Source organism: Delphinus delphis, chromosome 1 (genome assembly GCF_949987515.2).
Source record: "Delphinus delphis chromosome 1, mDelDel1.2, whole genome shotgun sequence".
NCBI classification, from domain to species: Eukaryota; Metazoa; Chordata; class Mammalia; order Artiodactyla; family Delphinidae; genus Delphinus; species Delphinus delphis.
The window spans coordinates 110,426,688-110,438,451 of record NC_082683.1 but is presented as its reverse complement, the minus strand read 5'-3'; the positions used below and the strand labels follow the sequence as shown (position 1 = coordinate 110,438,451).

Genomic DNA, 11,764 nt, shown 5'->3' with positions numbered 1-11,764 from the left:
GCAGGTGAGGTGACTTATATCCCACCAGGTCTCAGGGGCTTGGTCTTGGTTCCCACTTTCTTATTCCTGGGGTTTGTGTCATTGGATGGTAATGATAGCAGTGAACAGGTGTTGAGGGCTTGCTCTGTGCCAGGAACAGGGCTGAACATTTTCTTGTATTATTTTAGTTAATGCTCACAGCCTGTTGAGGTAGGTACTGTTTTTAAGTCTTGTATTAAAGATGAGGAAACAGATTTTAGAGAGGTTAAGTCACAAAGACAAGAATAGGTAGAACTGTGTTGAAATTCCAGAGCCTCTGTAATGAATCAGGATCCTCTCTGGACGGGTGCTTGGGAACCCTGGACCCTCCTCTCCTCCCTCCTACCATGGCAGGGGTGAAGCAGAAGGATGAACACAGTGTTCTGGTTCGAGGACTGGGGTGAGGGTGGCGGTCGTGCTGCAGGAAGCAGAACTTTAGGGCCCCCAAGTGCTGCTCTCCCCATCCTTCTTGGCTAGAGGGGCATGTGGTTTGAACTGTCTGCCACCAGAGGGAGCAGGGGTGGGGCAGCCCAGCAGGCACTGCCTTCCAAGGACTGTCACTGCCTTACTGTCAGTGTCCATCATTTGAGGCAGCTATGAGTCCAGAGGAACATTTAGGCTGAGACAATCTCCCCATCACACACCATGAAAGGGTCCTAGATTGAGACCTTCCATCTAAGGGCCCCTGGACTGAGAGACCTCAGAGGGACTGCCAGGCTGGGACTCTGAGGGTCCATTTGAGACATTCCAGAGGGGCTCCCTCACAGTGAGAGACTGAGACATTCCAGAGGGACCCCCAGACTGAGACATTAGAGACCTCCGTCTTGGAGAAACCCTGAAATCGAGATAGCCTCAGAGGGGTCCCCAGATTGAGACACTTACAGACACCCCAGTGGAGGCCAAAAGTACATAGGAGGCCTAGAAGGAGACCCGCGGAGGGGCACTGGGAGGTATGCTTTGATCTCAGAGTTTAGGAAAGGAGTCCAGGAACTCTGGCTCTCAGCACTGCCCCCTTCTTTCCTGACCCACACAGACTCCCCTGCCTTCTCCCTTTCACTTCCCTCAGGTGGGGAAGGCCACTAGGGTTGGGCTGAGTTCCCCCCAGACCTACAGTCCAGGATCCCTGGGATGTTATCCCAGGTGCTGGATTGGGTGGGGCGGGGAGGGTGGTTTGCTGTGGAGTCTCTGGGTTAGGGAAGGCATGGGATTCTGAGGGAGGGAGGAGCAGGTAGCCCAACCAGTTTGGAGAGGTTGTTAGCTGACAGATAACCCATCTGGGCCTCCCATACATGCATGCTGGCTGCGGGGAGCTGAAAGGACATCAGGACAACACTCAGTCTGCCCCCTTCACCAGGCTACCCTTCTCTGGCTCCTTCCTCCAGACCCAAATTTCTGCCATTAGGACTCGGCAAGGCTGGGCAGGCTTGAGTGTCACTGTCTAAATCGGTCTTGAGGGGAGGAATGTGTGTGTGTGACACATTAAAGTACTTCAACCCACGTGTCCCTCATTCCTTCAAGGCCACAGAACCCGCCTTGACCAGCCTCTGCTTCTCCTTCTTTCCTGGTGACTGACTCAGAGCCCCCTCAGAACCCTTTCCTGTCCTACATTTCCTCCAGGCCTTTCCTCCCAGGCTCCACGCCACAGCGTTTCCAAGTCCTCCCCCACCCCCGCCCCACCCCCCACCCCCAGCTTCCCCTCCCTATCTTCCCCGGACTCTGCTTGCTGGTCTGGGGCCAGGGGCATCCCAGACCCAGCTCTCCATGGTTCCGTCCTCGTGGCCCGGGTGCGGGGCGGGCTCTCGGAGCTGCGGCCAATGGAGGTGGGGCCCCTGCTGGGCTGGCTCACAGCCCAGGCGGCTGCAGGAGCAGGGCTGGCTTCGGGATGAGGCCCAGCCCCCTGCCTCCCCTCCCTTCCCCCAGGTATAAGAGCTGAGCTCAGGTGCACTGGCTCTTCCAGTCCTGTCTCAGCGGCTGCCAGCAGGTAAGGAGTCCCAGGGCTTTTCACCCAAAATGGGCTGTCCCCGGTCCAGAGGGCATGCTTAACCTATCCTACCCTAGTCTGCCAGGGGAGGGTCTGGGGGACCAGGCCCTGGAGGCTGGTGTGTATGTGTGTGTGTGTGTGTATGGAACAGGGGTGGGGGGTTGGAAGGGATGGGAGGAAGGAGGCTAAGGTGAGGCTCAAGGGATTCCCTCTAAATAGGTTGGCTTGGGGGCTGTGACCTTAGCTCTGGGAGCCTGGGCAGGGATGGGGCTTGTGTGGAGTTGGCTCTGACCCCCTGGGTGAGGCACAGAATATCTGGGGTGCAGCCAAAGGGGATAGTTGAGAAAAATGCTGAGTTCTGTCCTTAGCTCAGCCTCCCCCCTCCTCTGAGCAGATCATGAGACATCAGCTCCTCTGGGGCCGGCTGTAGGACGACAACACTCTCACCAAAGGACCAAGCACCATGGGACAGTGTGGGTCAGCCAACGTGCAGGTGGGCCCATTCATTCCTGGCCTTTCTGTTCCCACTCTCCCCTCCTTCACCCTGAGCGTCTGTGTCCCTCACTGACTTCTGCCCCCTCACCTTGGCCTTGCTCTGCACTCCAGACCCTGCCTGTGAGACCTGAACCCTCTCTGGTGCCTACATAGGGTGATGTAGATGAGCCCTCCCTGGAAGAGGATGCCTGGGTCTCATGCTGGGACCTGCCCTGCCTGGAGGCTGGGGGGAGGTGGGGAGGAAGCCTTGCCCAACACATGGCTCAGGGCAGAGGACAGTGGGGGCAAAGGGGCTGGATGCTGGGCTTTGGAGCGGGCGAGGGCCCACGTTCCTGCCAGCTGTCTTCTGCCCTGTTGGCTCTGCCGGGCTCCTGGGGAAACAGGGTGTCATAGGATGGGTGGGACCTCTGCAACATGGGCCATGTCCCTTGCCTTCAGGGTGCCCAGGAATTCAGTGACGTGGAGAGGGCCATCGAGACCCTGATCAAGAACTTCCACCAGTATTCGGTGGCGGGTGGGAAGGAGACGCTGACCCCCTCCGAGCTACGGGACCTGGTCACCCAGCAGCTGCCCCACCTCATGCCGGTACTGAGGGAGTGGACCCCGCCCCAGACAGTACCCTGACTTCCCAAGCAAGTACTCCAAGACCCCACCCACACTGCCAAGGCCCCTGGCACTGGCAAACCCCAGCCCTTCCCCTTGTCAGCGCCAGGTAGGCTCAGGACCTGCTTTCTGCCCCTGGGTAGGGCGGAGTGGGAAGATTGGAAAGTGCTGCCTGGCTGAGCTGTGGTGTCTTCCCTCCTTTCAGAACAACTGTGGGCTGGAAGAGAAAATTGCCAACTTGGGCAGCTGTAAAGACTCTAAACTGGAGTTCGGGACTTTCTGGGAGCTGATTGGAGAAGCAGCCAAGAGTGTGAAGCTGGAGAGCCCTGTCCGGGGGAGTTGAAAACCTTCCCCTGGAATTCGGCGGCGGGGGGATATTGGGGAAAGGGGGCCTCCAGAGCCTGGGGGGCCTGGAAATAAAACTCCTCTCTCCACCACCCCCGCACTATTCCCCAGCCCCACCTGTCTCACCTCTGCAACGTTCAGGTTCATTATGGCCCTTCCTGGGACCTCTGTGTACTTCATCCCTGGGAGCTCTGTGGGGCTAATGGGTCCAGGGGTCCCCACCTGGGGGAGGCTCAGGGGGTGGCTGGGGCCAGGGATGTATTGGAGGGCTGCTGGAGGGTTGAGGATGCTGTAAGGGCCCAGTCATTTAGTAGTGGTAGAAGGGCAGAGAGGAGCTGAGCTATGGGAACTGATTTGAAGGGGGTGGAAGGAGGAATGGATATTCGGTACTAAAAAGGGCCTCTACGAACCTACCCCTCCTAATCTCTTCCCCAACCCCAACCGTCTGTCCAGTGCTGTCCCTCCCTGCCCCCAGCTCTGCCCCAGCCTCCTCTCAGGACCCTGTCTCCCTGGCTTAGGGCAGGGGAAGAGACAGAGCAGGTTGGGGGAGAGGCTGAGGAGGGTGAGTTGGGAGTGAGAGGACCAGCTGGGTGCTTGGGCATTTACAGAATGATGGTTGTTTTGTATCATTTGATTAATAAAGAAGATGGAAAAAATGAAAGACGTTGTCTTGACTGAACTCCATCCCCACCCCAAGTGTCCGTGGGTGAGGAGGTGTTGGGGTGAATGGCAGAGTCATTGGGTGGCACGGTACCTGTGGGACTGCAGTGGTCGGCAGTGGAGGCAAATAGGGGCCTCACTTTCCCCCGTGGATTTGGGTTGAGGATGGCAAAAGGCCTAAAAGGTGGGAGACCTGGTTCTCTCTGAGGGACAGGCTGTACTTTGCCAGTGACCTGGCCCTCTGACGGGAGAGGAGGGCATGTGTGCACATGTGGGGAGAAGAATATGAACCCAGGTGAGCCTGGCTGACTGGTAGCAGGGGAAATGTGAGGCCGAGAAACAGGCTGACCAACCTGGGTTTGAATCCCAGCTCTGCCACGTACTATCTTTGGAACTTGGGGCGTATTCTCAGAGTATCAGTTTCCTCATCTGTAAAATGGGGATGGGACACAAGATGTAAAGTACTTAGCAGAGAGCCTGACACAGAGTGAGAGGCCAGTGAGCAGAAGTCACTGGAGTGGGGGTGATGGGTCACTTCTGGCGTCAGCTGTTGCCTCTGGGACATCAAACTGGCCAATTTCCTTGGGTATCTTGGAGAAGGGGTGGAGGGGTGTTTCCAGAGGAATCCTCTGCTGCACACAGAGGTCCTAGGGACGGGTGCACTGGAGGTGGAAGGCAAGGAACCACGCTCTGGGCCCTTTTAACTGTAGCCCACGGAAATTCCAACAGCAAGGAGATTTAAGCGGCCAGCCAGGCTGGCCTGGAATACTAACTGAACTTGTCTGTTAGGGGTCCCTGAAACGGGGCTCCCAGTGACCCAGGTGAGAAGGGCAGGTGACAGTCTTTCCCTTCCTTTCTCAAAGTTGTAAATTCTGTTCAGGCCCTGCAGGGTTAGGAGGGTGGGGTTGGGGGAGCGCCAGCTTGCACCACTCCCTCTGGGGTGGGGGCAGAAGGGTGTTAAAAAAGGTGTGTATCCCTTTAACATGGGCCCAACCCCAGGGCCAAGTCAAGAGGGAGCTCAGACCTTACCTCCCCACTGAGCCAGCTGCGCCAGGCAGGGCCGGGAGGGAGTGGGACAGATTCTGGGAGTGCAGCGGGGAGGAGTCCTGGCTGGCTGAGCTCGTAGCTACTTGGCAGTGCCAGAGCCCAGGTCCCAGAGCCCCGCAGGAGAGGAGGTGGACCAAGAAGGTAGGTGAGCACCCCAGGCCCGTCCTGGGAGGTCTGGGGCTGCCGGAGGGGCCCTGCAGGCTTGGGAGGCCCGGACAAGGGGCAGTGAAGGGGGCCTGAGGAGGGGGGCCTGCAGAGACTGAGCAGGAAGGTTTCGTCAATTGTTAACTTTCCCAAAAGGCCAGTACAGGAATGGGGCGTTCCGGTGGGCTTGGGGGTTGGAGAGGCCTTCAGATGAGTGGATGGGGTGGAAAGACCCCCTCCCCAGCCCAGCAGCTGACCGGGTTCCTCTCCCAGGGCTGGGCCACCGGGCAGAGTGTTCAGAAGCTTTGCTCTCAGCTGCTCCGATTTTCCCCAACAGAAAAAGGGCAGATGTGTTTGGTGGAGGTTGGGGAGTAGCCAGACCCTGGACACAAGCCTCGCTGGGCGCTGTGTCTGGGAGAGGTGATGGGGTCCGGGAGAAGCCAGGGAGGGCCCAGGGAGCCTGAGAGCAGCCCGAGGAGGGGAGGCAGGGGCCTGGGTTGCTTCTCTCGACTCAGGCAGGTGCCGGACACTGGCCCCAAGTGCTCTGGGAGCTGTTTCTTGGGAGGGGCGATGGGGCCCAGGAGGAACCTGGGTGAGGCCCCCCTGGAGCCTGAACTCCAGGAGAGGGGCCCAGAAACTGGGCAGCTTCTCCTCTACCTCAAGACCCAGGCAGGTTCTGACTTGACTTGCTTTGCTTGGTGGAGTCCCCTGCCCTGTAGAGCATTTGCCCTGCCTGGCCCAGGTCGGAGGGAATGAGGGCTGGTGTGCTTGGAGACCCACGACGGAGCCCTGGAGTGCCGGGGAGCAGGAGCTCAGACTTTCCCCGTCGACTAGAAAAGAGCTCTCTGGGTGTTGGTGAGGCCAGGGGCAGCTGTGTGTGTGTGTGTGTGTGTGTGTCCACACCAAACTCCTCCAACTTCACTTGTTTGGAAAGAAATTTCCGAGGAACACTCTTCTTCCTCCAGCTACGTATTCTGAAAGCAGAAGAGTTTGGAAGGTCGATGGGTCACCCAAGCAGAGGGGATCAGAAATGGCAGAATTCCTTGCTCGTTGTGATTGTGTACATTTGTGTGGATTAGATGCAGTGAGTCCTGTGAGGGTGGGGCTGGGGGGTAGGCAGGGGCACTTGTGTGAGATAGTAGCCTCTGGAACTGGGAAAAGAGCAGGAGAAGAGGGAACAGAGAATGGAGCTGGAGAGGCTGGAGAGGTTAATTTGAAACAACCTTGCAAATTGAGTAAAGCATTACCAGCCCAGTGTAGATTGCAGCCTTCCCTGTGTATTGCAGGCAGCTGGGGCAAATGAGTGAATTAAGTAGGAAATGAAGGAGAGAGTAAGCAAGTGAATGGTGGATAAATGAGTGAACAAATTCAAGGTAGATGAAAGGAATGCAGAGAATGCCAAATTGAGGCTTGAGAGTGGCCTAGGCTCTAGAGGAGAGGTGACTAGGAGGGATAGGAGTCCAGGGACATATCCCAACACTTGGGAACAATTTAAGACTCAAGAAGTGTGTGTGGAGGTGGAAAGAGGAGGTGAGTTTTAGAGGGTGTGGTGGATGTTCAGGGCTCCACACGGAAAGGGACTGGGGAGTTGAAGAGATGGAGGGTGAAGAGGAGGCACTTGGAGGGGTGGGGCCCAGCACCTGGGGGTGGGAGGGTGAGGCTGGAGTGGCTGAGACCCAGAAGCATGGTGTCAGGGCAATTTGGGCTTTTGGAGAAGTCAGCAAGCTGGGCTGAGGTGGGCAGGGTGGGGGCCCCTTGGTTGCTCAGTGATGAATCAGCCAAGGTGGAGACAGTGGACATTGCAGGAGGGTTGGGGGCCCAGGTGAGAGGGTCCTTTGGAGGATGAGTCCCTCCATTCTCACTGTTTTGGAAGGCTCCAGTGTACTGTCCACCTCCCCTCTCCCCCTCAGGCCAGGATCAACCTGTGGCAAAGTCAATGCAGGAGTTACCTCCTGCCCCGCCCTTCCCAGGGAGGGGCTGACAGGATGGCCCACCACCTCCCCTCCCCGCAACCACATGCCTGGGGACCCTCTGGGCTGGTTTGGTGGGAGGACTGGGCAGGCAGGAGGGGCAGGTGACCTTGGCATGGGTGTGGTGGCAGAGCCTGTCTCCTGATCCCCAGGGAAGGGAGGGAGAAAGAGGGTAATGACACCTGACTCTTCTTTTCCTTCAGAAGAAGCTTCAGAAAAGCATTTGTCCAAATTGTTAACTCCAGCATTGTCCAATTGACCAGAAGAAGGTGGGGTGGGGACTATTGGGAGGGCTGGGAGCTGAAGCGCAGCTCTCTGGGGTGACTGTGTACCTGACAGCAGGTGCTGAGATGTCTCCTGGGAGCTCACCTGTGTCTTGCCAGGTAGAGGCTGAGGCATGGTATCAAGGAAGGGCAGGACTGGGCTCCAAGATGGCAGGTGGTGGGAGGGGAGTGCTCGGCCAGTGGCGAGAGGGACAGAGACACACTGCCCCCCAAACCCATTTCTTATCCTTTCCTCTCCCTGACTATTTCCCACAGGATTCCTCACTTGGGGAACAAGGTCTGGGATGGTGAAAGTGGGGGATTCTCTGATCTTTCTCCCCACTCCCAAGGCTGGTTGGGAGTAGGGCATGACACAGTCCTTGCTGACATGGGTGCAGCTTTCGGAATCCCCAGGAATACTGGTCGTAGGCCTGGGCAACTGCCCACCCAAGGGCAGCAGGGCAGACAGTTCATGGATTGAAACATTTTTGTCCTCATTTGTGAATGTTAGAGCATTTGTATGAAAGTCTTACAAAGGTATAAACATTGAACCACACAATTACACACAATAAATAAAGAGTACTGGAAAAAAAAAATGGTTTCCTACAGTCCTGGTTCCATACTTCATTCTTTCGGCCACAGACCAGAGCGGTCAGGTGGACGAGGCAGGGGAGAGAAGGGTAGGATTCCTGGTTAGAGTTGCCCTAAACTGACCCCTCTCCCTCTCAACTCTCCTTCCTTCCTCCATCCTGGCTTAGTCCTTCTGGGTCTCACCCTTCCTCCAGAAGAAGTTTAGTGAAAGAAAAATCTTCGAAGAGTGGTCAGGGGCCTTGGATACCTGGTATCAGGGCTGGCAGGAGGTGGAATATTTATAGAGCATCTACCTTGAGCAAAGCATTGGGCCAGGCCACGTGGGCGAGAGGAGATGCAGAGATTAAAAGCAGGGAGGTTGTATATCCAGGATTTTTGGGACTCACTTGGTCCCAAAGTCTCCCAGTCCTAACACAATGGCTGCATATAAGAAACACTATCCTTGCTTCAAGGAGTTCTGGTGTCTGGGGAGAGATGATCCAGGAAGAGACTGCAGTCACAGCAGCTAGTGGGCCCAGCCAAGGCTGGCTGAGAGTCTGTGGGAGTCAGGGGAGGAGGACCAGAGGGCAGGGCAGTCTTCCCTGGAGGTGCGGTTTGGGCAGGCTTCAGCTAGGTGGAGAGGGCAGGGCAATGGGCACAGGAGGAGGGATGGATGGCCAAGAGGAGGATTAGAAAGCGGGTGGCAGGGGCAGGGGCTGCGGTGGGGCTCGGAGAAGCAGACTTCCCTTCCATTATCGAACCATGGGATGCCCTGGTGGCGGTGTCCACCTTCCCTTGCCAAGACCCAGTGGGCAAGGCAGCTGCAACTCATTCCTGGGCTTGGGGGCGGGAAGGGAGGCTTATTTGCCAGGGTTCACTTGGGGGGGCTCTGGGCATGGGCGGCGACTCACAGATCACAGATCCGCCTGTTGCCCTCATATCCTGTTATTCAGTAGGCTGTATCCGCTTGCAGTGTGAGTGCCTTTTGTCCTGGAGCGAGGGGCTGTTGTGTGTAGCCTCTGGCTGGCTGTGGAGGCTCCATCTCCAGCTGTCTCCAGCTGGGGCTGAACCTCCGGGCTCCTCCTTAGGTAATGGGGTGGGGAGGGGCCCTTGTATCCTGCTGTATATTTCGGGGTGGGTATGAGGGAGGTTAGGCTAGCCGGGGCTGGCTGGGGGCCTGCACAAAGCCTCACTTGATGGATCGGGACATCGTCCTTTATCAGAGAAGGGCAGCCATGGCCTGAGACCCGCGACGCACTGTCCTGGAGCCTGGCGGAAAGGACTGAGGAGAGCCTAGGTCCCCGCCTCCTGCTTTGTTGCCTGGGGCAGGGGTCTCGGCCAGCCCTGGGGGTGGGGGACGTGGCCCATCCTAGCAGTTTCTAGCTGTGCTTGTCCCCGGGCCAGGGCCTCTGGGTGGGCCAGGTATGGAGAAGGCGGAAGGATGGGCACTGGCTCTCATCCTCTTCCCAGGAGCCTCTTGTTCTCTCTGGGGCTCTGACAAGCTCAGTGCCTGGGGCTGGGGAAGCGCCTGGAAAACCTGTTGAGGCTGTTGGGCTGGAGAGCACCTGGATGAGAGGAGACACATAGTTCTCATTCCAGGCCCACCCTGGGTTCCCCTTTCCCTGCTTACTTCCTCCTGAGGACCAGCCAACCTGGGGGGCCAGAGGCCCGGGGGTGGGCCCAGCAGGTGGACAGGGGCAGAGAGGCGAAGGAGCAGGTGTGGCCTGTGGCGTCTCCTCACCTCCCCTCATCCTGGCACCCAGGCCCTGTGAGGTGTGAGGCGGTGAGATGGCGGACTCCTACACGGAGCTGGAGAAGGCGGTGGTCGTCCTGGTGGAAAACTTCTACAAATACGTGTCCAAGCACAGCCTGGCCAAGGACAAGATCAGCAAAAGCAGCTTCCGGAAGATGCTTCAGAAGGAGCTCAACCATATGCTGACGGTGAGGTCCCCCCACCCAAGGGCCTGGCCTCTCCGCGCCCCTACCCCACCCAGCTCCTGAAGCTCTTGCCCTCTCTGGGTTTCCTTCCCCACCGCCGCTTCTGTCCTTTCAGAGTTATCCCCCCAAAACCAGGGATCTCCACCCCGCCCAGCCCTCTGTCCTCAGGGTGCCCAGGCCTGAGCCAGTGAGGGCTCTGTTCCCATCTTCCAAGGGCAGCAGCAGCCCAGGCCAGACCCTGGACTCTGCCTAGGGTCCTTGCTGGGGCCTCTGTAGAGCTGCCACCTCAGTATTGCTGACCCTCAGTTCCTCGCCAGGACACCGGGAACCGAAGGGCTGCTGATAAGCTCATCCAGAACCTGGACGCCAACCACGACGGGCGCATCAGCTTCGACGAGTACTGGATCTTGATAGGCGGCATCACTAGTCCCATCGCCAGCCTTATCCGCCAGCAGGAGCAGCAGAGCAGCAGCTAGAGGACCCTCCCACCGTCCCCTCCCCCATGCTCTTCCTAGGCTCCCTCCTCTGCCCACCCAGACCCCTGTCCTCTCTTCTTCTTCTAGACCTTCTCCTGACAATTGCTGAACAGGGCAAGGGGGGACGTCAGGGCCCCTTTGTGAGTGTCTCAGTCTGGGGGTGTCTCCCTGAGGGTCTCAGTCCCTGGAGCCAGCAGACCCTGGGGCCCCTCTGTGACAGTGCTGTATGGGGACCCAAGAGTTTCCCCACCTGTTATCTACCCTTCTGACCTCTGATGTTCCTGCCTGATTCCGGGTCTCTCCTGACCTTAGAGGTCAGCTTGCTGCTTCAGGTCTCCCTGTTCCTGGCAACACCAGTAGAGACTCCTCTCTCCCCTTTCCCTCAGCCCCTCTGCTGGGTAGAGGAGACTTCCAGGGATTGCCCTCCAGCTGCCTCTGGGTCTGGGAACAGGGTTGAGCCCCCTCCCTCCTGAGCCACTGAAATGGGCAACAAAGGCTGGATTTGGAGTTTGTGTCCCCCTCACCAAGTCCCTTTGTAATGTTCATTAAAACCTTTCCACTCCTTGGAACTTCCTCATGCCTTGGTGATCTTTGCCATGGGCCCCGGTGCAAGGGGGTGGCAAGGGGAAATCTCACCGAGAGGGCAGAGCAAAAAAGAAGTAGAACTCTGGGATCCCAGCTGGTGCTGTCAGCCCTGGGTCAGCAGCTACTTCCCTCCTCCATGAAGGGCCAAAGGCCACACGTGTCATCACCTCTGGGCCCTCATAGACCAAGCTCAACTCACATTCAACTTCTGGGCACACAGTGTATCCCATTTTGTCCTCACTGAAATTCCATGAGAGAGGTGCTGCAACCCTCAGTCTTGAGTCATGAATAGCACAGAGATACTGAATTCTCATGTACAGATTGTTCTAATACACAGAGAAGTTTATGGGATGAGAAAGTGGGTTGCAAAGAAAGAGGGGTGTGGAAGGCCAGAGTTGGGACTTGTGCCTGGTGTAGGGGACAATGACAGCTTCTATGTTTCTCCCCTGCCATGGAAAGACAGCACATGCCCCCAAGAGAAACGGGGCAGGAAATCCAGCCTGTGCGCTCTGGATCAATGGTTGTCAACCCAGGGCAGCTTACCCCTAAGGTTTAAGGTTTTTCTAAAGATGCACAGGCATAGACAGTTTTATTGGAATCCATTACAGATCCTCAACCTTCTAAAAGTGACCTGCCTCAGAATGGGCTTGCAGTCAAGGTAGCACACTA

At 57.4% G+C, this 11,764-nt stretch overlaps 2 protein-coding genes across 4 annotated transcripts; both read left to right on the top strand.

Moving 5' to 3' along the window:
* Window positions 1–1,942: 1,942 nt before the first annotated feature.
* Window positions 1,943–4,103, top strand: S100A14 (S100 calcium binding protein A14). Its single transcript, XM_060007763.1, has 4 exons — window positions 1,943–1,999; window positions 2,394–2,492; window positions 2,933–3,079; window positions 3,303–4,103. The coding sequence occupies exons 2-4, from the start codon at window positions 2,463–2,465 to the stop codon at window positions 3,438–3,440; spliced, it is 315 nt and encodes a 104-aa protein (XP_059863746.1). The 5' UTR covers window positions 1,943–1,999; window positions 2,394–2,462; the 3' UTR covers window positions 3,441–4,103.
* Window positions 4,104–5,133: 1,030 nt separating this feature from the next.
* S100A16 (S100 calcium binding protein A16) lies at window positions 5,134–11,083 on the top strand. 3 transcript variants are annotated; one of them, XM_060007730.1, is made up of 3 exons: window positions 5,134–5,290; window positions 9,860–10,037; window positions 10,352–11,083. In XM_060007730.1, the coding sequence occupies exons 2-3, from the start codon at window positions 9,885–9,887 to the stop codon at window positions 10,508–10,510; spliced, it is 312 nt and encodes a 103-aa protein (XP_059863713.1). In that variant the 5' UTR covers window positions 5,134–5,290; window positions 9,860–9,884; the 3' UTR covers window positions 10,511–11,083. The 3 variants fall into 3 exon arrangements, with proteins under 3 accessions (XP_059863713.1, XP_059863732.1, XP_059863722.1); XM_060007749.1 differs by having other exon boundaries at window positions 5,148–5,294; XM_060007739.1 differs by lacking the exon at window positions 5,134–5,290 and adding an exon at window positions 9,050–9,184.
* Window positions 11,084–11,764: the final 681 nt, after the last annotated feature.

Coding starts and splice junctions, on each gene's coding strand:
- S100A14 (XM_060007763.1), top strand. CDS start 2,463: ATGGGACAGTGTGGGTCAGCCAACGTGCAG. Junction 2,493..2,932: donor GTGGGTCAGCCAACGTGCAG/GTGGGCCCATTC, acceptor CCTTGCCTTCAG/GGTGCCCAGGAATTCAGTGA. Junction 3,080..3,302: donor AGCTGCCCCACCTCATGCCG/GTACTGAGGGAG, acceptor CCCTCCTTTCAG/AACAACTGTGGGCTGGAAGA.
- S100A16 (XM_060007730.1), top strand. CDS start 9,885: ATGGCGGACTCCTACACGGAGCTGGAGAAGGCGGTGGTCGTCCTGGTG. Junction 10,038..10,351: donor AGCTCAACCATATGCTGACG/GTGAGGTCCCCC, acceptor GTTCCTCGCCAG/GACACCGGGAACCGAAGGGC.